General features: G+C 35.5%; 1 protein-coding gene across 22 annotated transcripts in view; it reads left to right on the forward strand.

The window, feature by feature from the left end:
• Nucleotides 1-25,558, forward strand: part of LOC137627783 (titin-like) — a 218,029-nt gene that overhangs the window by 186,748 nt on the left and 5,723 nt on the right. For 19 of the 22 annotated variants that reach the window (XM_068359103.1, XM_068359118.1, XM_068359120.1 and 16 more), the window contains 28 exons: nucleotides 2-49; nucleotides 1,769-1,897; nucleotides 2,306-2,458; nucleotides 2,709-2,878; nucleotides 3,107-3,448; nucleotides 4,035-4,202; nucleotides 4,755-4,873; nucleotides 6,171-6,350; nucleotides 7,706-7,790; nucleotides 8,166-8,334; nucleotides 8,844-8,953; nucleotides 9,204-9,428; nucleotides 9,706-9,801; nucleotides 9,993-10,085; nucleotides 10,811-10,932; nucleotides 11,241-11,395; nucleotides 11,617-11,783; nucleotides 12,001-12,136; nucleotides 12,325-12,448; nucleotides 12,606-12,771; nucleotides 13,269-13,557; nucleotides 14,200-14,336; nucleotides 14,539-14,692; nucleotides 16,406-16,465; nucleotides 17,468-17,773; nucleotides 17,955-18,260; nucleotides 21,781-21,885; nucleotides 24,605-24,799. In XM_068359103.1, coding sequence (XP_068215204.1) covers nucleotides 2-49; nucleotides 1,769-1,897; nucleotides 2,306-2,458; nucleotides 2,709-2,878; nucleotides 3,107-3,448; nucleotides 4,035-4,202; nucleotides 4,755-4,873; nucleotides 6,171-6,350; nucleotides 7,706-7,790; nucleotides 8,166-8,334; nucleotides 8,844-8,953; nucleotides 9,204-9,428; nucleotides 9,706-9,801; nucleotides 9,993-10,085; nucleotides 10,811-10,932; nucleotides 11,241-11,395; nucleotides 11,617-11,783; nucleotides 12,001-12,136; nucleotides 12,325-12,448; nucleotides 12,606-12,771; nucleotides 13,269-13,557; nucleotides 14,200-14,336; nucleotides 14,539-14,692; nucleotides 16,406-16,465; nucleotides 17,468-17,773; nucleotides 17,955-18,260; nucleotides 21,781-21,885; nucleotides 24,605-24,799 — 4,509 coding nt within the window. The remainder of the gene's footprint in view (nucleotide 1; nucleotides 50-1,768; nucleotides 1,898-2,305; nucleotides 2,459-2,708; nucleotides 2,879-3,106; nucleotides 3,449-4,034; nucleotides 4,203-4,754; nucleotides 4,874-6,170; nucleotides 6,351-7,705; nucleotides 7,791-8,165; nucleotides 8,335-8,843; nucleotides 8,954-9,203; nucleotides 9,429-9,705; nucleotides 9,802-9,992; nucleotides 10,086-10,810; nucleotides 10,933-11,240; nucleotides 11,396-11,616; nucleotides 11,784-12,000; nucleotides 12,137-12,324; nucleotides 12,449-12,605; nucleotides 12,772-13,268; nucleotides 13,558-14,199; nucleotides 14,337-14,538; nucleotides 14,693-16,405; nucleotides 16,466-17,467; nucleotides 17,774-17,954; nucleotides 18,261-21,780; nucleotides 21,886-24,604; nucleotides 24,800-25,558) is intronic. The other 3 variants (XM_068359107.1, XM_068359108.1, XM_068359109.1) reach the window with 3 other exon arrangements.

Consider the following 25,558-nt stretch of genomic DNA (forward strand, 5'->3'; position numbering starts at 1 on the left):
GAGGACGTCCAAATGCAAATACAGGTAGCGCCACAATCACCCACTGAAGGTAAAGAGTGACAACACCAAAACACATTAAATCTATGACTTTTGTGTAATTCACTCACATTTTCATTTTCTAACACCAAGATTTTATCTAATATTACGAGCTGCCTTTGTTGGACAATTTAGAGCTCTATACAAAGTACACAATGCAAAAATTTAATTCCTGCTTCTAGATGATGAAGCCTCAGGTCATGTATATCGGTAGTGTTGGTGGCAACAAACTTGCCTTTAGAATACAGCAAAGGGCTTGTGACTAAACAAATCATTAGATTTGTACAAACTTCTAGTGAAACGATTTTAATTCTGACAGCGACTTGAATCTTTATGAATTTCATGGCCACGAATATAGGTTCAATTTCGAGTAACCTATTCTAGGCCTTATCTTATATCTTGCATTTTAAGAGGCTGTTGCCAAGAGTAAACAAACTTAAAAATCATTCAGAATAAATTCAAAATATGTCTTTTGATACTGAAGATGTTTAGTAAGAACTTAACTTTTATCGTATTTTTCTAAAAGATTTTTGTTCGAAACGATATTATCGTAAACTTGGTAGTGTGAGAACATCCTTCACACGTAAGCATCACATATCCATAATTAATAATCATGTGTATTTCCATTTTATACGAATTTACATTACACAATCTTGCATCTTGATGATAACAATTCATTTTCATGGTGTCATTCTCTGACAAGGCAGCTCGAATTTACAGCTTAGAATGATTCAGTATTGATATTTACATTTTTTTTTTTTTTCAACACTTCGTAGCATTCGGGACAGTTTTGAAGTAGCTACACGGTCTGATACTCTTTAGCAACACTCACACCTAACTCTTAGCAAATAACTTATGGCAATCACAGCTAACTCATTAATCCTTATCTCGAAGATACCAAATGTGAGAATTCTGTCAACAGCACTAAACGAAATCCATTTGTTACTGTAGATGAAAGTAGTTAATTGGTACTGATGACTATACTACCAACTACAATCTTTTGTCTATGTATCTGTAACAAGAGATGGTTAATGCTCTTGCCAGGATACCTTCAATTCGCGTATCTGTAGGTGAAGGAACATACGACTAGTTATTTTCTTTATATATGAGGATTAACTCCAAAACTCACATATTAACACAACGAAATTTATTGTATATACATACAGGATTTGATATATACTGTGTTATTATATTTCATTACATAACAGTACCTTTTAACACCAGTTGATATGAGACATTCCTTCAAATATATTTTGATACAGGACAGCGTGTGACTCATTCTTTATTTATCTTCACTCAGCAGTCAAGATATACCTTGAAGGAGCAAGGCAACTGCTTATTCTAAAGAATACATAAATACAGAGATTGCTGTATAACACCTATTTGAAATTCATTAATCATACTTGGTTAATTTTTCATCAGCTCTCCATAAGCTATGACTTTACTGGAGCTAACGATGATGAGAATTCCGTTACAGTAAAAGATGAATTTTTTTCCATCTTGTCTGTTTTAAAAATAATATATATAAAAAAGTACAATTTGATTTCATAAGTTTTGTATTAGGGAACCGTACAGATTACTTGGACTGCATTATTAATGAAAATGGATTCAGTCCATGCCTGGTTATAGGTTAGGATCTATGTCCATGAATAACTGGAACAAGAAGATTTCTTTCAAAAATGAATAGAAAACTCAGTATCTGATGCTTCTGGTAATTTCTCCCCCCCAATAGCTTTCGAAATCGCCCCACCATTAAACGTCAAGCAGGGTGATCAACTGAGAGCTGTGGCCACCTACGTCTCGGACTCTTCACAGGAGAATGCAATGCATCTGGTTGAGGGTGAACGTGTCTACATTCATGGTAAGTGACTTCTTATTCCAAATTATTATAATAACTTTAGTCTCATTTATTCCTATAAACATCCTATGAATTTTGAACAACTTAGTTCAATAGTCACATGAGATTTTGTCGACCATATAGAACACTATTTTTGCATCAATTGTGCAGTCTTTTGTATTATTTTATTGGTAATGTTTTTAGCCCGTCTATGAATTTTGAACAACTTGGCTCAATAGTCTGATTAGATGTTTGTCTGTACTGTATATATACCATAAAATACATAATTTTTGCATCAAGTGTGCAGTCTTCTTTATTAATATTTATGGTGATACTTTTTAGCAATTTTTTTTCATTATAAAACGAAAACATTTTTGGGGAAAATATGTCTTATGACTAAAGCTCTTACATTTCTTGTCAATTTTTTTCCAGAAACTTCCAACAGTGACTGGTGGTTCGTGAAGAAACACCTGACGCTTGAACAAGGTTATGTTCCTGCTAAGTTACTTGCAGAGGAAGTATCTTACACTCATTATGTCCAGCAAAAGTTACAGGAGAAGATAATGAAACTCCCTGTCTTTGATAGTAAGTTATCAGTGATTTTTTTTTTCAACTTTCTTCATTTGTAATGAATTGTTTTGTCAAATTTAGTCTTATAGTTTTGTGATCTTGGAGTCACTCATCACTTTACATATTAAGAATGTTTTGAAATATTCTTATTATACCTTGTAATCTCTTTGATAATAATATGATCAATATAAAAACTATATTCACCGCTTTCTTCCCTAGAATATTTTCCAGTTATGTGGAACTGCAAATAAACATTCTATTGCAGAGTTGAAGAAGGGCCAGAATGCAGAGCCACCAAAGGTGACTCAGATGCAGCCCATCCGTGCTAAGGATGGCCAGGAAGCTCAGTTTGTCTGCAAGATCCAGGGAACACCTAGACCAAATATCACCTGGTTCAGACAGACTGCTATCATCAAGCCATCTGAGGAATTCCAGGTAAGTTTTGTAGGATTCATATATGCAAAACATTAATGTGAAAATCAGACTGCTGTTTCATTAGACTTAAGGTTATCTTACTTTTCGTTTAAGAAGGAATGGTTTTATAATACTAATTCCGTCTTCTGTAGTATTAAATTCTATTTCAGCCTTCAATCATCTTTAAGATGTTTTAATATTTCCTCTCATTTTCATTAACTCTATTAACTATTAATAACCTCTTCACAGATTTTCTATTCTGATGACAATACTGCAACACTGGTAATCAAGGAAGTGTTCCCAGAAGATGCCGGTTTGTTCACTTGCGTAGCCAAGAGCGAGTGTGGATATTCTGCCAGCAGTGCTGAACTTGTGGTTGAAGGACCCGTCAGTGATCATGGTAGCTCTGTGGGTGCTTCTCGCCGTAGCCTCAGCCGCGAATCTTCTGTTTGCGACATTCTGGATGGCATTCCACCAACCTTCGCCAATAAGCCTTGCGTTAAGACTGTTGAAGAAGGTACACAGTTTGAGATGGATGTCCGCCTTGTAGCTATTCCAGAACCTGAGATTGTCTGGAAGAAGGATGGCCAGGTAAGATCATTTTTAATAAATGGAAATCATTAGTCTGTAATCTACTTTTCATTTCAAATATTAACAGTTAGATACAGGATATGTGATTTTGGATGAAAATTTAACCTTTATCAATGTAGGTACATGTCATAAAGATTGTGTTAAAGAAGCACTTGTATATGAACTGCATATCCTCTTGTTGCGTAGAATTGTCTGAAGGTTTTCCACCTGGGAAGAAATTTACGTAAATGGCGATGACCAAACTTTAAGTGAGACTTTAAAACACATACTTACTTATATATTCCTATTCATTTAATCGATTTTACCTGTTCATTAGAATACTTGCCTTAGTGATTTTCTTTTTCAGTAAACGAGTATCTTATTTGAAAACAAATATTTCTTTGCTGTCGAGTGGCAGAACTTTTCGTATCAGCATCCAAATGTTTGAAAAAAAAAAACCGCACTATTATACTTTTCTCATGTGATGAATATTCCTCAAATACAGAGAAAACACCTTAACTAGACTCAAATGTCAGGATGCCTGAAAACTTTAAATCAATCAATCAATTAACTAGACTCAAAAGAATATTACTATCGACGTTCACAGGTCTTGAAGGAATCCCAGCGCGTGCGTATCGTCAGGCAGAAGGATGTCCACGCCTACCGCTCCATCTATATCGTCAAGACTTCTAAGAAGGAAGACGAAGGCAAATATGAAATTTCTGTCAAGAACAGAGAGGGAGAAGCCAAGACTTACATCACCCTCAAAGTGACAGTAAGTCTGTTAGATTAATTTTCAGCGAAGAATGTATATTGGCTTTATGGTGTCTCAGGTTTGTTGACTCTACTGTGGTAAATGGCTATTCACTAGGAGATATTGTATTTCACAGGTATTTGTCATTGTAGGCGTTAAATAGGGTAATTATGGTGATAATCTATCACCTTAAGCTGTATAGTCTAGCTCACAAATAAATATTTTCATCACAAATGTATTTCCCATTATGTTGACGGGTTATATAAAGTAAGTAACAAGTCAAATTTGTGTAACATTGAAGATTGCCTATAGTCAATTCTTTTTAGTGAGGCAGATTTACACAGACTCGCAGGGGTGCCGTTTTAGCTCGGAAATGTTTCCTAATCGCTGATTGGTTGGATAAGATAATTCTAACCAATCAGATAGCAGGTAACTTTTCCGAGCTAAAAGGGCACCGCTGCGAGTCGGTGCAAATGCGTCTCACTAAAATAAATTGAGTATAGTGTAGATTTAGATTAGAATAAAAAGACTTGTTAAAGGCAATTCTCATACTATACATTTCTCTCTATGAAGGCGCCCCAAGGACCATCCTTCGATGAAAAGTTCGGTGACCAGACCGTCGAAGTCGAGGGAACTATTCGTCTCGTGGCCCGCATCAAGGGCGTTCCAGCACCCGACGTCACCTGGAGCAGGTCAGTCCTCTTACAGATTTTTCTTTTTCCAGTTCATATGCTGGAATGGCCATCTGTGGCTCATCTTTTAACGTCTTTCCACCAAAGAGATTAAACAGGCTCCCTTCTAAGTAAGTCTTCCAGCTCTGAACACCCATCATTAACTTCTCTCTTACTTTGAAAATGCCTTGGGAAGAATTCACAAGATTTCTTTAATGCTCTGATGCCCCACTGTAATGAAAATGAGTAAAATAATCCTTCTGAAATATCCCAGCACTGCCTGTCCCCATTCTCTTTTATTTTCTTATTGTTTTTTAATAATTTAATACCAATTCTAATTTTATTTTTGTCTAGAACTGATCCTTCTTGATTCAAATTATATTCATATTTTTTTTCTTGAAGCGTCGCCTCTAGCTACATGGCAAAAGACCATTTATTTCATTTTGACTTTTCTTTATTATATATATATATATATGTATATATATGTATATATATATATATATATGTGCATATATATATATATATGTGTGTATATATATAATTATATATATATGTATTTGTAAATATTATATATACATTGTATATATATATATATATATATATATATATATATATATATATATATATATATATATATTCTATATATATATATATATATATATATATATATATATATATATATATATATATATATATATATATATATATATATATATATATATATATATATATATATCAAGGCAACGCATATATATTATTTATCATCTATTCTTTTGAGTTTTCTGATTTTAATTCCCAACATTTACTTTCTTGTAAATAGACAGCATTATATATTATTTATTTTATCCCAGTGTTTTGCCCAGATCTTGTCCATAATCTTCATCTCAATTGCACTAAAATGCTAAAATTATTTTTTATAACGAGTTATTTAACAGTTACTAAGTTTAATTTTTATTTTGTTTTGAGTTACTTCAGAATCCCCGCAAATACAACCTACCCTTTATTTATAATCTATAACAGAAAACAAAAAACATAACTTCTCCAATGTACATTCAACCCCCGACTCCAAAAAAAAAAAAAAAAAAAAAAAAAAAAATTAGGTAAATCGATCAATCAACGTGAAAGCATTTTCTTTATCGCGGGATCAGCGTCCTTGTTTAAAAAAAAAAAATTTAAAAGGAGAAAAACAAAAACTTATCTTAACTGGCCCACCCCTCTGCCTCTGCTCGATCTCATCCCTTACTGCTACTACTACTGCTGCTGTCGCTGCTACCCTTCTGCGGCCTCCTGCTTCCGCTTTTGGGGGGTCCTCTTGAAGGAACGGGAAAAAGCTGAAGGTGGAGAGGAACGTGGTCATGACCTTCCGAGACGAACTGGCTGTGCTTGAGATACAGAAGGTCAAGCCCAATGAGGACTCCGGAAAGTACACTTGCACGGCCACCAATAAAGTGGGCAAAGCCACCCACTCGGCCAATGTAACCGTAGGGGTGGACGTTGTGTGAGTACCCTTGGCCGAAATTAGTTAGGATAGTCGTCTCACAATGTTTCTATGACTCTTGTTTCCATTTTTGTGACTTTTAAATACTTTCCCCAACATCTACTACTGCTGCATTCATATTTTCTCTTACGGCACACACGAAGGGGGAAACAATTATGCTTTTTTTTTTTATTTTATTTTGGTTTTTTCCTGTATTCTCCATTTTTCCCTTTTTTAGTTTGATTTATATTTAATACCATCCTTTTGTTTTTTTATTTCTACCATTTTTTTAAAAGGAACTAAAGACTAAACCGTCTTTTATAACTCACTTTTTTTTTCTCCTGGTGTTGCGTCAAGAGAGAATTCTGGACAATTACCGAGTGATGTGCCGTAATATTTTGTGTATTTTGTGTCCAATGCCTTCTTAGATGAAAACTCAGAAGGACGGAAGTCTGTAGTTAATGGCATTGTAATGTCCTGTGTAGTAGCTTTAGGTAACCACAAGAGACTTAGTTAGATTCTGTCGCATGGGCAGTCTCTCGTGTTTTATTTTCTTAATGTCTATATTTTTCGTATATATGTTTAAAGGTGAGGTGTCCAGGTGTTTGTGTTCATTGAGATTTATGATGCACATTTACGTTATCTGTAGTGTTTCATTTCTTTTAAGGGTCTCATTTACATTAAATTGCTTCATTTACATGCATTAGCATCACTCAAAATTGGTTTCATTTGCTTTGAAATTATATTTGACATTAACTTAGTTATATTAATGGATTGAGATTCTATTTGTCATAAACTTGATTATAGTAATGGAGTCATATATAGTGATGGATGCTTTGTAATTAGAGGCCCCATTTACATGAATAATACTATTTAAAGCTTACGCTTTATTATCATTATTTCAATGGTGTATATCACAGTGAATGTATATACGTATTTAGATCCAATTAATGTTGTCCGTATGAAGATTCTTATGAGACAGATGATTTATTTGTGCTATGGTCTGTAGAACTTATATGTTTCGAAAAATGTTACCTCAGGGATCTGGTTTGTATTTCTCAACGTGTCTTTTCAGATGTGTTTTTGTCATCCTTTCAAATAAGTTTTACATCCATTTGAAACATAGCTAGTATAAGATGTTTAAACAGCAGTTTATTAAAATAGTACTTATGCCTTGCTCAGATTAATGAATTTTTCAAAGCATTTAGACTACTGAATTTAATTCGGTTTCTTATTATTATGTAATTCATGCTTTATTTTCTTATTCTGCCGCGTTTACACGCCGAAAGAAAATCTTAGTCTATTTTTTAATAAGGTATATGTCAATATCTATAAATTGCAGCCATTACTAACAAATCCTTCTACACTTCCTGCAGTACTTTCAAACGTGGCCTGGAATCCTGCGTCGTGGAAGAGAACTCAGAGGTGATTTTGGAGTGCCGCACCTCAAAAGAGAGAGAAGTGAGTCTTATATCTTTTGTTTATTGATATATCAAAATATGTTTTTTGTGTGATATGTTATTTTTATGTATATGTTTTTTTTTTTTTTTTTTTTTTTTGCAAGGTCACAAAGATACAGTTTGCTTGGATACAGATTAAAAACAATATTTTCTTAGACATTAAAGGCATGTCTATTAGTAATTATGATATACATGAGAATCTTTATTTAAATCAACTTTTTCGTCGTCAATTAACTATTTATGAAACGTACCAGAGAACAAGAAACCACATAAGTTCATTTTATTTGACCATTGTTTTCTTCTTAAAATTGAGTGCTTGCTCCAACCTATGAAGCCTCAATTAGTATATATTCACCCTTTTTATTCCCCTTCCTAGTGCAAGTGGTACAAGGGTAAGAATGAACTCAAGCACAACAAGAACATCAAGATTGAACGGGAGGGTCTGACCCACCGCTTGGTCATCACCAATGCCACTGGAAGCGACTCTGGCAAATACAAGTGTACCTTCGACAACCAGTCTACTTTCTGCAACCTCACGGTTAAAGGTAAGACTCAGTTACCAGATACTTTCCAGCATCTATTATTTTTCATCAGTCTTGTATTTATATCTCAAGAATCTATTATTTTTCATCAGTTTTGTATTTATATCTCTTCAGAATCTATTTTGACTTATCAGTCTTCTATTTATATCTCTCCAGAATCTGTTTTGTCTCATCAGTCTTCTATTTATATCTCAAGAATCTATTATGTCTCATCAGTTTTGTATTTATATCTCTCCAGAATCTATTTTATCTCATCAGTCTTGTATTTAAATCTCTCCAGAATCTGTTATTTTTCATCAGTCTTGTATCTATATCAGTATTCCGCTTCTTCAATTGGTAGCGATTTAGATTTGATTTTTTTTTAATTTGAATTTCATTCTAGGAATTAATGTGATGTTACTCATTTAGGCTTTTAATCTTTACAGCTGTTTGAAGTATGCAATCCTTGAATATCTGAAGTATTATCTTTATCTTTTTGTATATATTTAACGGGTCCATATTATGTATTACAGGACTTGATGATTTCGTGGAGAGGCTTCAAGATGTTGAGGTCCAGGAGTTGGAGGAAGCTATTCTCCAGGTAGAAGTGAGCAGTGATAAGGGCCATGTATCATGGCACAAGGTAAATATGCATTACATATTAAAGAAATTCTTGGCTCTGTAATTCACGTGTAAGTGAAAAAATAAGCTTTATATAAAACATTTCTGGTGAGCTCAAAATTACATTAATCAAATCTTCAGGGTGTGTTTAAAAACTGATTACTTCTTAATTTACTTGCCTTACCTGAAAGTTGTCCTAGAGTAGTAGAAAAGGTTTCTGCTAATTGAAATTCTCCCACTGGTAATAAAAAGGATGTTATTTTCGTTAACAGGATGGAGAAGAATTGACCAACAGTGACCGCTTCAAGTTGGTGACACAGGGCAAGATTCACAAGTTAGTGCTGAAGAAAGCTACTCTCCAAGATGAGGGAGAATACACTTGTGTCCTTGGTGATCAGGAATGCACTGCTGAACTCACTGTTCGAGAGTTGCCTGCTGAGATTGTAAGGAAGATGAAGGACCAAGTCGTTCCTAAGGGCAGCAAGGCTACCTTTGAGGTATGGTAAAACCACGTCGTTCATTTGATTTCCTCTGTAACACTGCATAGTGACATTAAATTGAAGTAGGAAATGAATATCATACACAAATATCATTATAGGTTCATGTTGTAGTCCTCCTAATTAAAAGAAATGCTTGAGATAATCTTTCATTTATATTTCTGTTTTATAATTTGCATTTCACTTTTACAGATTCTCTAGCAGTTCAATTATTGGGTTTTATTATTTTTTTCTCTTTAGTTTTTACAGTAACGAGTCTATATTTTTTTCATTACAGGTTGAACTCACAAAGGGCGACGCAGTTATCACTTGGTTCAAGGATAACAAAGAAATTCGTTTCTCTGATCATTATCAACTTTCCATTGACGGCAAGGTATGATTACTGCAAAATACCGACCAAATCTGGTTAAAGTTTGATTCCCATTCTTTCACTTGATCAAAATACATAGCAAAGTGCAATTGAAGTTAACGTTCATTTATGCCATATTCTGTCTTTTTTAATAAACTTAACGAGAGCAGAATTTCTTATGCAACAAATACTTTATTTGGGTATTTCTATTCTAGATCCAGAGACTGATGGTCTACAACTGCCAGGGTGACGATGCTGGTACTTATCGTGCTGTTGTTGGTAGGAGTGAATGTACTGCCAACCTTAGGGTAAGTATAATATTATTAATGGTTTCTGACTATTCTTCTTCTTCTTCTTCTTCTTCTTTGTCTGAATCTTTTCCCACTTCTATGTGGGGTCGATGTTTCTGGCCAACGTTCTCTATCTACCTCTGCCCCACACTTCATCTTCGGTTAATCCCTTTGATCGAAGGTCATCCTTGATACAGTCCATCCACCTTCGCTTTGGTCTCCCTCTCCTTCTCGTTCCCTGTACCTCCATTTCCATCACTCTCCACCCAATATACTGTTCATCTCTTCTCGTGATATGACCATACCACCTCAGTCTACTTTCTTGGATATTATCTGATAGTTATCTAACTCCTGTGGTACCCCTAATTACCTCATTCCGTATCTTATCTCTTCTTGTCACCCCACACAACCATCTCAACATTCTACTTTTCATAGTAATTGTTTGTGGGCTGCATAGCATCTTGATATAGAAACTACACCATTATAATCTAAATCAAATTAATTCTGAGAATATCTATAAAGAAATTAGTGGCTGAGTTTGTATCCACAATTATGGATATTTACTGAAACAATTTTTCACCACCAGGAAGGAGAATGCAAACAATTTTCTTCCTCCAAGTCTCTTTAAAACAATTTTCACAAGATTTTTATCACCAGTTGTGTAGATATCCTTGTGACAAGTAGTGATTTAGCGAGACTTTACATTAGATGGATGGAGAAATTCAGTTGTCATATATTTTTAGGTTGAGCTCCAGGCAGAAGGAGACTTCGTCACAAAGTTGCCTTCACATATGGATGTCAACTTCCAGTCTGATGCCACTTTCGTTGTTGAAATCTCCAAGGACTTTGAAGTCAGATGGTTCAGGTACGTCTAAGAGAGTCATATATGAAATGTGATATGGAGAAATAAAAGATATTTTCATTCAATTTGAAATTATCAAAGTTAACATTTGCACTTAAGTCATGATTTGCCAATTTTTTAAATTTCTTACATTTGTAACCCGGGTTTTATCATGGATTTTAGTGAAAACCAAAGAGTAACAGTTTTCTCAGAAAGTTCCACACTTTGGTTGGCTGGTACATGTTTGTTACCGGATATAACGTTATTTAAAAAAAAAAAAAGAATATTACATTTTAATATTCATAACTAGCAATATTTCTGTGGGTATTCAGGAACCAGGAAGAAATTAAAGCAGACCAGAAGTATATTATGAAGAAGGAAGTCAAGAAGAGGATCCTCATTGTCAAGAGCGTTACCCAAGCTGACTCAGCAGAATACTCCTGCGTCCTCGCAAACCTGAAGACGACCTGCAAGATGAACGTAGTTTGTAAGTTGGACTATTTTGTTTCCTTTCTTGCTCTCTACCCGAATTCCCAGTTTCTATAGTCCTTGCCTGCGAAGGTGTTTTTATGATTTTCTGTGCTATAGTAATAATTATATCTGTGCAAAATATTCAGATTTAAGACAAAAACAATTATTTTATTAATAACCATCGCAAATTGATTTCATCTTGATATGTGTAATACAATTGTAAATGGTTTATTCTAGTGATGATGTCCGCACCTAAGATTCCCAAGGAATACCAGAAGAAGGAATTCGTTGTCAACAAGGGCAAGGATGTCACCTTGAAAGTGCCCTTCACTGCCACGCCCAAACCCAAAGCTTTCTGGTACCACAAAGGACAGCTGCTGGACACTGAACGTAATACTCAAAAGGTAACCTGATCTCTCCATGTATAGTTGAATATTCATGTTCATGATATATGATGCCCTTTATGCTTAAGGATCTTCTTAATAATGATAGTACACTAATGATTATTCTTCTCCAAATACCCCCATAGATTTAACAACACTTGTGAGTTAATGTCTATAAACTTTAAAGTCAGATAATATTAAATCTAAGCTAATTCCAATTTCAATTTTATTTGATTAGATTCTTGCCACTGTGACTGAGAACGAAGCCTCCATTACCATTAAAACAGTTGAGAATGTTGACTGTGGAGAATACCGTGTTAAGCTCTGCAATGACTGTGGGGCTGCTTACGCTGACTACACTGTTAAGATTCTTGGTAAGATAGATTTATTTACGTTCATATTGATTATTTTGTCAAGTAATAGAATCCTTTCATTGAGATCATTGTTGCCTAAGTTTCTTAAAACCGTCTGCATAATCCATTAGCACATTATGTATTTAATGATTTGATTAAAATTGTCCTTTTCACCATCATCAGAAATATTTTTTTTTTCACTTTTCCAGACAAGCCATCCAAGCCTGGCACTCCTGAGGCCATGAAGGTTACTGACAGTTCTGTGACAATACACTGGTCTGCACCAAAAGAAGATGGAGGCCGTGTTATTACAAATTACGTCGTAGAATACATGTAGGAACCATTTGATCAAACGGTTATTTATTCTAATATGATGTGTATTCGTGCAATTTACCATATGTTGATGCTTCCTTCTGTGAATTGGCTCTCGAGAGAACTATTAACTTTTTCTTCTTTATCTCTGAATTATAATTGTTTTTTCTATTATTAGGTCACAACAGCAACAGATATGGACTGAATATAAATTGCCAAAGAAGCTGACACAGACAACCACAGACGTAACACACCTGACGAAAGACATGGAATACTGCTTCAGGATTTCAGCTGTAAACGAAGTTGGCAAGTCTGATGTGTCGGATCAATCTAAGTTCATCAAGGTATAGTTATATTACTTTATTTCCCAATATAGAAATGGCGAATATGTCACTTTTTTCCAACTTATACTGAAAAATATTGTTATATAATTTTTCTTAGATTAGTGGAAGAGCTTGATGTAACTGAATACAAGACATTTTAAGCAGTACTGGACTTTTTCTCCTTGGGCGAATGAGACTTAGATAGCGGTTGTCGTTTCAAATAATCCACATTTCTGCTTATTCACTTTTTTCTCAGACGTCATATAGCCATCACAATATCCTTTTGCACATGGTTTGGATTTAACATGTAGATGCATACCTATATCATAACTTGTATATTGACAGTTACTTTTGGTAGCTACTACTACATATGTATTCATATATGCTAAGAAATTTATGTAGGTAAAATATTTGTAGGCTTATATCATCTATCACTGTAATTTTTTTTCTTAAAGGAATATTAAGCAATTAGTTCCTGAGCTGCATTCCCTACAATAACCCTAATATCCTCTTTATAGGTCTCTGCTCCAAGGCAAGCTGAGCCACCAGTAGTCAAGGAACAGCTTCAGGCTGTCGTAACAGGCCTTAACCAGAAGATTGTCCTTCGTTGTGTTGTGACGGCTTCACCAGCACCAAGAATTGAATGGATGAGAGATGGCAAGATCATCCAGGGTGAAACCAAATATGAGAACTTCACTGCCACTTACACTATCCAGAGCAGCCGGGAAGACTCCGGTGGTATGTACACCTGCAAGGCCAGTAATGAAGCTGGTATGGCAGAGTGCTCAGCCACTGTAGTTATTCAAGGTTCGTTGATTAGTGTTTGAGTTTTTGCTTTATGTCTAATTCCCCTTGGATTAACTCATTGCAAATCTTAGCCACTGTAGTTATTCAAGGTTCGGTGGTTAGTCATTGAGGTTCTGTTTTAAGTCTAATTCTTTTCGGGTTAACTCATAGCAAATTTCAGTCACTGTAGTTATTCAAGATTTGTTGATTATTGTTCGAGTTTGTGTTTTATGGCTAATTCTCCTCGGCTTAACTCATTACAAATCTCATTGCGTAGACATTGCTCAGGTTTATGGTCTTCAATGTATTTTTCTATAAGTTGAATCATTTCCGTAATTTTTATTGTCAGGATTTTTCATTACGTAAATTTGGGACATTAATTTCGAATGATAAAAAGGTCATTGTATTTTCATATATTTAGAGTTACAAAAAAGTTGTCTCTGTATTATCTGTAATAAGATTTAACATCAGATTTAACCCGTGTCCTATTCTGATTAAGTCTTATGGACTGAAAACTTAAACCTTTCTTTTGCATAGATTAAGAAATATGAAATTAAATTTTAAGGTTTTTGCCTTTAGGTAAATCGTTGATACGCATAGGAAATTAGTCCAGACTTTCAGGTTTATTTTGAGAAATTTTTCATAGTCATATAACTTTTACAGAGGCACCAAGATTCGAGTTTGAAGAGACCAAGCAGTGCCAGACATTGACCGTTGGTGACCAATGGAGTGTTCCTATCAAGATCGTTGGTTATCCAAAGCCAAAGATCTCATGGACCCGCAATGATAAACCACTTGTGGTAAGTAGATATTAAATAGAAGTTCATTCTTCATCTATTTTGTAGTTTAGTAGATTATTCATCAGTAGAAACTAGAACATTATAGACTTGATGACTTAAAAGTTGTCCTTGTGCCACGCAGCATTCTTAATCGTTTCTGTAATATTCTCTATTGTCAGTGATGAAGTCCAGGGTAATTTCTCATTTATTCTTATATTTCCAGTCCACTCCACACATTATCATCCACACCAATCAACAGCAATGCACAACAAGCATAACCATTCAAATTTTGGCCCTAGAAGACACTGCCGTTTATACCGTCACTGCAGAGAATTCTGGTGGCAGAGCCCAAGTTAGCTTCAATCTCAGGGTCTTAGGTAAGTTAAGAACTAAAGCAGCTTCTTGAATAACTGCCTTGAGTGGTCAGTATAGCAATCTTGGTTTACTAGTAAAGAACAAATCTATATTGGAAATAGTAATGCTCTCTGTATGGAGTGCCTGCAAAGTATGAATCAGTTACTGCACCTGAAGTTGAGCGGGATAGTTTTGAAGCTAGTCTTATTTTAATGTTGGGTACTTGCAAGTTTTGAAGTAATTGTGATATGAGAATGACGTTATTTACTGTGCAACTTCTCGCATCCACTGTCATTATCACTGGAGTGTATTTATTTCCCCCAATGATTTAGGGAATAGATAAACCCGAATGATAAGATTAAATCTATCTGCATATTTCTGATAGAGGAGTATCTGCCAAAATCGGTGATTATTTGATTTTGACGAGGATCCCAAAATCAGTCAGAGCAAATTTGTGCCATAATTTGTTAATATGAATTATTAGTTCAAGAGATCATAATGCACCTATGTTGGAGGATTGAGACAGCAGTATTCATTGAGTTGTAGATACATTGAAATAGGATTAAACATGTCTCGCAGAAAATGATTTTAAAATAGGATCGTTTTGACTTGAGTATTATGAGATGAGCTGTTGTGTTTTAAGGTTTATTAAGTATGTAAGTTAAAGAGTGGGTATATCTGTGTTTGGCAGGGGTAAAAAGGTGAAGTAAATGTTAAGAGGATATGTTATAGTTATGTAAAAATTCCTTTCCTACTGTTTCTATCGGTGTTTCATCTAAAATTAATACTTAAATAAGATTTTTCCAAAAAAATATTTTTTGGATATAAAATGCATATAGTTATGCAGAAATTTAAAATCTTCAAATAACTTGCATGTGTTTTCTTATATTAAGATCATCTTTTCTACAGTTTACAGTAAATTTGTAACACCTGAGAACATATACCTGTACAGCTATAAATTCAATTGACATACAATATCCAAGTACAGTAATTCTCATTTTACCATTGTTTCTTATTTTCACTTCGAGTAAGAACTTATGCTATCTGATTTAATGATACATTATAACATTTCACTATCATTCTTCTCATTTATAAACTCATTTTTCTACTGTTGTAGATTTCACCATCTTTGATCCAAAAGTCAGATTTTCGTTTATCAAATGAAAGAAATGCCCAGTAATTTACCCGACCTTTTAAGTGTAAATAAGTAACGTTAAATGGAATTAAATGTTTAGAAATACTTCTAAAATCCTTTTGTTGTTAATCCTAATCACCAAAATTACAAAATCATTACTCATTATTCAATTCCTTACATATTTCTTACGTTAAACTTTCTTTCTACTGATTAAATAAAGCGTAATAGTTCAAATTACTATACACTACGTAGTTGATATTTTTTATTATCTGCCAACAAAAGAAAAAGGTTCAACACTTAACATTACATAGAAAACTTTGAAATATGAGATTCTTTGTAAGTGTATTCTTCTCTCTAAATTCCTCTGATACTTTGAGTTTCTAAACTCTTTCACAAAGGCTATTGATGTATTAACATCTGAATTGTAACCCTCTTTCGATAACCAAGTTGTGCCGTGACCGATTAGTCATCGTTTCCATTTCCTGCCCCTTTAAAATCATTCATCCTCTGGAATATATCCCATTGCCGTGGTTTCTGACCGCCATCACTCACTTGACATATTCACTCTTTGTAACACCAATCTTACTCACCCGACACACAGAGGAAGAAAAGGAGTACCAGGTGTGCGCCCTCGAGGTCATTGAGGAAGAAGTCAAGAGGGGTAACTTATTCCATCCACACGAATTTTCAGTCATGCTTGAGGCTGCTTATGCTCCACCTACAATTATCCCCAGTTTTATCACTTGATCTCTTCGACCTACTAATCACATGCATTCAGTAAACCCTACAATATTGCAGACAGCTTAAAGTCCACTGGCCAATATTTCTAAGGCCTATTAACACTTATTTTTATTCCCACTTACTATAAAAATTATTGTCCTGCATTTACGCCAAAACAGCACTAAAACATGCTGCACAATAGTTTCAGTTTACAGTCCTGTTAAAACAGCACATAACCTATAGACAACCCAGAATTAGTTATACACCAAATGTGCATTTTTTAGTTTCAAGTATTCAACCCTTTAAATAACATTTGATCAGAATTTCATTTACTTTCCACACAATTTTTGAATCCATATTTTAGTTTTAGTTATGTTACATTTATTTCCCGATCCCACGTTTTCTCTTTTTTATAGATGTGAATTAAAACAAATTTTATACATGTACTGTATGTATGTATATACAGTATACTATACATGTAAATATGCGTTTTATCTATCCATATTTACATGTGTATCAGCTTTATAGTAAGTACAAGCCTCACCCTGATGAAATACATACATCTATTACTGTACTTTTAAAATCAGACTACAGCTCCCTGTGGCTAAATATATTTCTAAACTTAGTACAGTGAGTACTTAGTATATATAGTAAATGAAAACCTTTCACTTAGTTGATGATAAAACAATAGTTATACCAGTCACGGTTGTTAGCCTATGCAGTTTTTTCCTCCTGATGAATACATTTAAGACGATAATTGTATAGAAAGTCTATAAAACAAATTTTTTGTGATATAATATTTCTTATCTGTATGCACAACATCCACTCACAATTCAGTGATGGTATAAATAAAACTATTTAAAGAGGAAAATGCTCATTAGGTTTCAGCAGTTCCTGGATCTTCAATCATTGCCATGCATAACGCTCTTTCCTTCTTGAACAGAGCGGCCTGGACCTCCTCAGGGTCCCCTCATGGTCACCGAAGTGACCACAACTTCTGCCAAGCTTACTTGGAAGACCCCATCACACGATGGAGGAATGCAGATCACTTCATACTACATCGAGAAGCTCGAGAAGACCCAAAAGCAGTGGCAGAAGGTCGCTGATGTTAGCGCTGAGTGTAGGTCCTACACTGTATCAGAGCTTGTCGAGGGACACGAATACTTCTTCAGAGTCTTTGCCCTTAATGCTGTTGGTATTTCTGATGCTCTGGAGGTGTCAAAGACTGTCGTCATCAAGAGTCCATTTGGTATGTTAACTAACTTCCAGTATATTGAATGAAAGTTACCGTACTGTATATATATTAAGTGGAAGAGTGGCTAAAGATTTTTTTTTCACCTGGTTTATATAAATAAAAGTAAGAAGCCATTTTTTCATGCTTAACATATGGAGGGTATTCATTCATAAAATCTTATGTAATTTTATTTTAGATAAACCTGGAATGCCCATTGGACCATTTGATGTCACCAACATGACTGAATCTTCACTCAATCTTCACTGGGATGAGCCAGACTCAGATGGCGGCTCTCCTATCACTCACTATGTCTTAGAAAAGCGTGAATCCAATAAGAAAGCTTGGTCTAAGGTTGGTCAGACTTCAGCAGATGTCACAAATATGGAGGTGACAGGCTTGAAAAAAGGTACTGCCTATAACTTCCGAGTATATGCCTTCAATGCTGTTGGCCAAGGACCACCTCTACAACCTGAAGAGCCCATCACAGCAGGCAAGAAGATCAGTGAGTAGAGCACGTGGCTGGGGTACTGCCCACGTGGAGTTAGCCGGGAGGGGGGAACAGCCACAATCATGCACACGCTCTGCCGATACAAACATCCTCAAACACCACTTGTTCTAAACTGTACTATTAACAATGTTAATATCACCATAAACATTGGGTAGCGGGGAAAAAGTCTTAACACTTACTTTTTATTTCAACTTAATTTCTTTAGTAACATTACTAAATCCAGTTATAAATAACAAATTTATGGAAAGCAGAGATATTCGTCGGCAGGGCGCGGGCCCACAACACTATACCGTCGTTACGTCACCAGACACAATTGACGTCATGACTACCACCAACAACACCAAACACAGTAGCTGACCCGTGGCAGAACCACCGCCGTAGAAAAGCCAGCATGGCCTGAGGCGAGCATGATTTACACCGACCAGAGAAATCTTTCCCATTTCTTCTTGCGTTCTCTGGCATCCCTCTTTTATTTTTTCTTCAAAAGGGAAGAAGATGCTAGTAGATAATGTTTGGGAGATTATGGAAGAATTTCTTCTGAGATCGTACCGTCCTATCTAGATTTCCAACATGCACATCCCACGACCGGTTTTGAAATCCCATACTGTATCCCCTGAGGCTTGTTCTCATCAAGTAATAGTGAAGACAATCTTTAAAAAGCATGATCAGATAAATCACATCTGATAAGGATACCTGTGCAAAAATAGTACTGTACGTACATTTCATACAAATATGTAATCAGTACAAATATTTCACATAATTACTACATACAAGCATTATATTAATTGCCATTCAGTATAATAAATCCAAATGTAATACGTCATAAGTATATGGGACCACTATTGATAACCGGATTCTGATGATCACCATCTGTTTTTTTTTTATATGATTTGATATTAGAGATAAGTGGAATTTTAGTATCTGATATGATTAGGTACTTTTCATATCATCATATATGGAATTTTCTCCTTAATCTCTATTCTCTGAATGTTTTTTTTTTTTATTTCAATCTGTATAGTATATATTTTTCTTCTAAAATATACTTCTATTCATAGCAATATTGGTATTCGGAATGAGCTTTATTCTTCTTATGTTTCTTTCTTTTGTGATAAGCAAAGTCAATCAAAATTACCATTTCATTTTATACATTGCAATTATGTGCACATGATGGTGACCATTGGAACAAATTATACATAAGACATATTCCTTGCAAAAGTAGGAAGTTAAATTAGGACCAATTTCATTACCCTTATATATATTATTGAACTATAAAAATACAATGTTCGTTTCATAGATTTAGAGTACTGATTCCTCGTACACAAGTATGACAGATTGTATCTGGTATGTGGGTTTGTTGAACAAATAGCAACATTCTTTGCTTAGTATTAGTTCTGCAGTGAATATGTCTTTGTGTGGGATGTTTTATGTATAAATTTCCCTTGAGATGATCATAAATCCGTCTTTTTGAACGTGATCTTTTCACCTTCGAATGAGGCATGTTGATCCCATTTAGTGGAAGGAGTTTGGCTGAAAATGGCAACGTTATGGACATGTTGCTCAAAAGCCAGCTCTTTCCCTCCAGTATAGTAAAAGGGACAATTTTTTGCAAAGTAGAAAATTATCAACGCTTTTTGTAGTCTTTTAGCCTTGCATTATTGCTTTGTGCTACCGTTAGTAGCTTCCGTGTTACGCTAAATATTGGTTAGCTAGATAAATATTTCCCAGAGAATAAGTATTGTCTTAAAAAATGTCAGTATGATAACAGTCAGAGGTGTTTTAGACCATCGACAATTGCCTCATGTAATTATAATTACTAGTTGGAATTTCATTCTCCAAAGATAACAGTGAACATTTTATCATTCCCAAATAGCTGCTACAAGCTAAGGTGGAAATCTTAAGCACTGATGTTCCCTCCCCTGCAAATGGGACAAGCATGTTTACTTTCTGTTAATTATGAGAGTGCGTGACATGAACACAAAGTTTTACATGATATATGAGATCACATTCTACCTTTCACAGTTGCTTCAGCAATACATGAAATTCTCAGTCATGCTAATGCTAAGGGAAAGGGTGCAGGGGTTAATCGCAAGCAAAGACTATAACACCTGTGAGCAACTATGCGATATCTGTGTGATAGGTCTCAGAGTAATGGGACTGTAAGCTTCAGCTTTATTGACCCTGAGTCTCTTTTTTTTTAAAAAGACTTTGCTTTTGAGGCATTTGTTCAGATATCGTATTGTACCTCTATAATTCAGTTTTCTTTGCTTTTTCATAATTTGATATGTTCATGCTGGTTAGATTGATGGGTAAACTACACAGTTAGTGGCAAATCCATATGGGCAAAATACCCTTTTTGTTTTTAGTTTTAAATGCAAATTTTGGACAGTAACGGCCAGCTTTCATTTTAGGCCTCATTGTCCTCAGAAATCAGTTCTGCAGGGGTGCAAGAGAGCAAGAATTCTTTCCTGAATTGGCCATTTAGTCATATTTTAAATTAAAGGTTACCCATTGAGGTGGTCTGCATGAAGCCACGAAATCTTTGTTTTCCAGGTATTTAGAACTTGAAGAATTCTTGCTTTTGCCGTACCACAGCTGCCTTAGAGGACTTGGTACTTTCAGGAAAAAAAATCAGATATAATTTTAAAGAAAAGATTTCGTTTTTTTAAGCAAGCAAGTAGATATTCTTGTAGGCTTTTTGATGGAGCTGTGATTAAGATTGATTGATGGATTGACTTTATATAACCTGGCGTCACAACGACCTATGATTGAGAAATTTTGAGTTCTCGCAGCATGGTGAAGCTAGTTTGAAGTAACCGTTTATATTTCAGCGTGTTTTCGAGATCGGCCTTGCAACATTGCATAGTGGTTTTAGATTGGATTTTATATGTTGTAAATAGACTTGCTTTGAAAGAGCACAGTAAACTGCTTTGGTATATGGTTTGAATGTTTTCTATGAATTTAGTGATTTGCATTGCTTCTTATAAACGAATTATCAGTAAATTGTTGTTATTCATTATTGCTTGTTATGAACTTTTAACCACTTTTTCCATCAAAAAGTAGTAAATAGTATTATTAATGGTACATCAGTTTTTTTTTTTATAAAGAATATTTTTATCATAACTTTAAATTTTACGGAGAATTTTTCAAACCTATAACTGATGTTTTCTCTCAATTGTTAACTTTGAAACTATAATATTAATGTTGTTGTAATGGAATATCACGCCATAGCCGTTTTTATTCAAATGTTTTTAAATAATTTTAATCTTAAACCTTCTCAATAAATCAGCGTAATAAACACATTAAATTTTCGAACTAAATCAAAACCAATTCCATTTATTTAAATAAAGCTCTAAACTTTCGCATAAACTCTCATCAAAGTCATGGCTCCACTGCTACAGCCTTCTAACTTTGAATCGTAATATCCACTTTTCATTCTACTCCTCAAAAGAGCTATTTGATCATGATAGGACCCAGCTCATCTTATTATTTTTTTGACCTCTTTTCTTCGCTATAGCCCCACCATCCAAGCCAAACAGTCTCCAGGTTATTGACGTGACCACGAAGACTGTGACGCTCGCCTGGGCGCCTCCATCCACAACTGGAGGCGCTGATCTTATGGGTAAGTAGCAATCCTTGGTTTGTTTTGTCGCAAATATCCGTTGCTGTTTAGTCATGCACTGGATTTTCTATTTTCTATTAGCTTTACAATTCAGCTTAGTTTGTTCCTGGTCAAATCCACCTAATTCTCTTGTGTAAAAAGCCAATTTTTACCTACGCAAGGTTGAGGGAAGCCTTAGCAAGGTTGAGGTGAGTCTTAACATGCTAAACTTATTGGCACACTTAAAGCCAATTTGACGGTTCCCAGATTTTCCAGTCTTAATTTTTTTTAGATTATCTTCCTATATATTTTTTTTTAGAATCGGGGAATATCATTGATAACCAAAAACCTGTAAAAGTTAATTGGAAATAATCAATTATAGTTGAAGTATTAGGAAATCTATTTTTATATGAATGGAATGAATTGGAAGAGGGTATTTTAGTTATCACGGTAGTCTGTCAGTCATTATAATGAATCGTTTATATGTGTATTATTTCTGATCTTTGAAATTTTAAAAATATTTTACCATTATTTTTATACAAAAATAATTTTTTCTGTAAAAAGAAAGAATCCATTGTTACCATGTAAACGGCAATACAGAGATTATTGGCAATATGAAGGAATTTCCTCAGAATTTTGTAGAAGATATTATTTTAGGATATACCAGACATAATTTGAGCTGCTTTATGTAGTTTGTAATAGCGAAGCAAGTATTTTATTAGAAATATCCAGATGTTTAAATTTTCTCATACTCAGATTTACATTCACACTAAATTCACGAGTTTGACTCATTTTCCTACTAACCATCTATTTTCCAAATGGCCATTTGATATGAAGTCAGCGCTTGTTAACATTATTGCTAACATGAGCAGGGTGTCGACCCTTTCCTGTCATATCTTCTCTTTCTCTCGATGTTCTCTATACTTATCTTCTGAGCTTATCTTACAATTTAGCCTTGTAATCTACTTCTATTCCAGATTTCTCTCTTTCATCTTGCTTTCCAACATCTTAATTTTCTTCCAAATTACACTGAATGGCCTCACTGGTCTAAGTGCAAGGCCATATGGTCGAAATTCTTATATGCTTCCATCCATCTGTAAACCCTCAGCCCTTCCCAAATTCTCCTGATCTTGCCTGCCCTTGCAGTCTGGTAACAAAATCAAGTGGAACTACCCCCTCCACCATGCCCTCTCCTTTCACTTTCACCTATGAAACACCAAATCTCACTCCCACTACTCACGTTCAAATATTCTGATCCTCCCTGTCCTTGCTCTCCAAACACAAACACAGACCTCTTGATTTCTTCTCCTTCCTTCACATCATCGAAGTTTATCTTTCTCGTAGACCCCTAATCTCACTCCGAGTGTCAACCCACCCATTCTCCAGATCTCTTAGGCCCCTAATCCTATTCTAATACTCCTCCCACTCATTCTCTAGATCTCTTAGTCTCCTAATCCTACTCCGATTCTCCTCCCACATTCTTCAGATCTCTTAGGCCCCTAATCCAACTCCGATTCTTCTCCCACTCATTCTTCAGGTCTTTTAGGCCCCTAATCCTACTCCGATTCTCCTCCCACTCATTCTTCAGGTCTTTAGGCCCCTAATCCTACTCCGATTCTCCTCCCACTCATTCTTCAGGTCTTTTAGGCCCCTAATCCTACTCCGATTCTCCTCCCACTCATTCTTTAGATCTCTTAGGCTCCTAATCCTACTCCAAGTGTCCTCCCACCCATTCTTCAGATCTTTTAGCCCCCTAATCCAACTCCAATTCTCCTCCCACCCATTCTTTAGATCTCTTAGGCCCCTAATCCTACTCGGAGTCTACTCACACCCATTCTTCAGATCTTTTAGACCCCTAATCCTACTCCAATTCTCCTCCCACATTCTTTAGATCTTTTAGGCTCCTAATATTGCTCTGAGTGTCCTTCCACCCATTCTTCAGATCGCTTAGGCCTATAATCTTACTCCGATTCTCCTCCCACCCATTTTTCAGATCTCCTAGGCCCCTAATCCCACTCCGAGTGTCCTCCCACCCATTCTTCAGATCTCTTTGACCCCTAATCCCACTCAGAGGTTCCTCCCACTCATTCTTCAGATCTCTTAGGCCCCTAATCCCAATCCAAGTGTCCTCCCACCCATTCTTCAGATCTCTTAGACCCCTAATTCCACTCTGATTGTCCTCCCACTCATTCTTCAGATCTCCTTGGTACCTAATCCCACTCCCGAGTGTCCTCCCACCCATTCTTCAGATCTCCTAGGTCCCTAATCCCACTCCCGATTGTCCTCCCACCCATTCTTCAGATCTTTTAGGTCCCTAATCCCACTCCCGAGTGTCCTCCCACCCATTCTTCAGATCTCCTAGGTCCCTAATCCCAATCCCGAGTGTCCTCCCACCCATTCTTCAGATCTCTTGGACCCCTAATTCAACTCCAAGTGTCCTCCCACCCATTCTTCAGATCTCTTAGGCCCCTAATCTCATTCCGAGTGTCTTTTCACCCATTCTTCAGATCTCTTAGGCCCCTAATCCCATTCCGAGTGTCTTCCCACCCATTCTTCAGATCTCTTAGGCCCCTAATCCCATTCCGAGTGTCTTCCCAACCATTCTTCAGATCTCTTAGGCCCCTAATCTCACTCCGAGTCTCCTCCCGCCCATTCTTGAAATTAACCCATTTCAGAAAAGGTTGAAAAATCAATGCTAAAACAATTACTCCTCGTCTTAACTCAGCTTCAAACTTTGCAGGTTACGTCATCGAACGAAGGTTACTCAACGCCAAGTGGGAGAAGGTGGACACTGTCGACGCCTCCGTCACGCTGTACTGCGTCGAGAACCTGCAGGAGAAGTCTGAATATGAGTTCAGAGTCTTCGCGGAAAATCCAGTCGGTCTCAGCGTGGAGGCCGCTATCACGGAGAGGGTCAGGCTTAAGACACATGCCAGTAAGTCTACTTGAGGATTGCTATCCTCACGTTTGACAAGTGAATGATTATAAAGTTTATACATTATCTGTTTCAAGGTTTGCCCCTTAAATGACACAATTTGTTCATTATGCAAAGCATTATTATGAGTAGTCCATCAGCAGTGTCCTCATAGGATATTGATATTTCTTATGAGATGATAGATTCTATAGCTTTGGTGAAAAAAAAAGTCAAACGATTTTCCATAAAGTATTGGACACTTTACCTATAAATTTAAGCCTCATTAATGACATTAATGCTTATGATAAGGGACACCCAAGGGTTACCCTCATTCACATGCATTTACAAAGGAGGTTAATGTTCTGAATCAGAAATATCTTGTCAGTAATTTTACTGTGGCAATATTCATAGGTATTCACTTAGAATCGTTGATCGGCCGTTTTCGTAGCTTCTACTAAATACCCAGAGATGTTTTTTAAAGTTACAATCAGAATTTTATTTTTCTCTAAACGAATCAAAAAGTTGATTTCTCTAAAGAAATAAAAAAGTTGATCTAAAATTAAATCTTTTACTGGTTATAAATATATCTAGAAAAAAAAAAAAACGGTAGGCTTAGGTGAAATGTTCCATGGGTTACATAAACACATGGTTTGACCCCATCTTGGTTTCAGTGATTCCATATTTCCTATGCTAATTATTCGTTCTTTATTGGAAGACTTTTGCTTTGCTGAGACTTTTAAACAAGATCTAAATTAGGGCTAAATTAATTGTTTGGAAGAA

The sequence above is a fragment of the Palaemon carinicauda genome, chromosome 35 (assembly GCF_036898095.1).
Source record: "Palaemon carinicauda isolate YSFRI2023 chromosome 35, ASM3689809v2, whole genome shotgun sequence".
NCBI classification, from domain to species: Eukaryota; Metazoa; Arthropoda; class Malacostraca; order Decapoda; family Palaemonidae; genus Palaemon; species Palaemon carinicauda.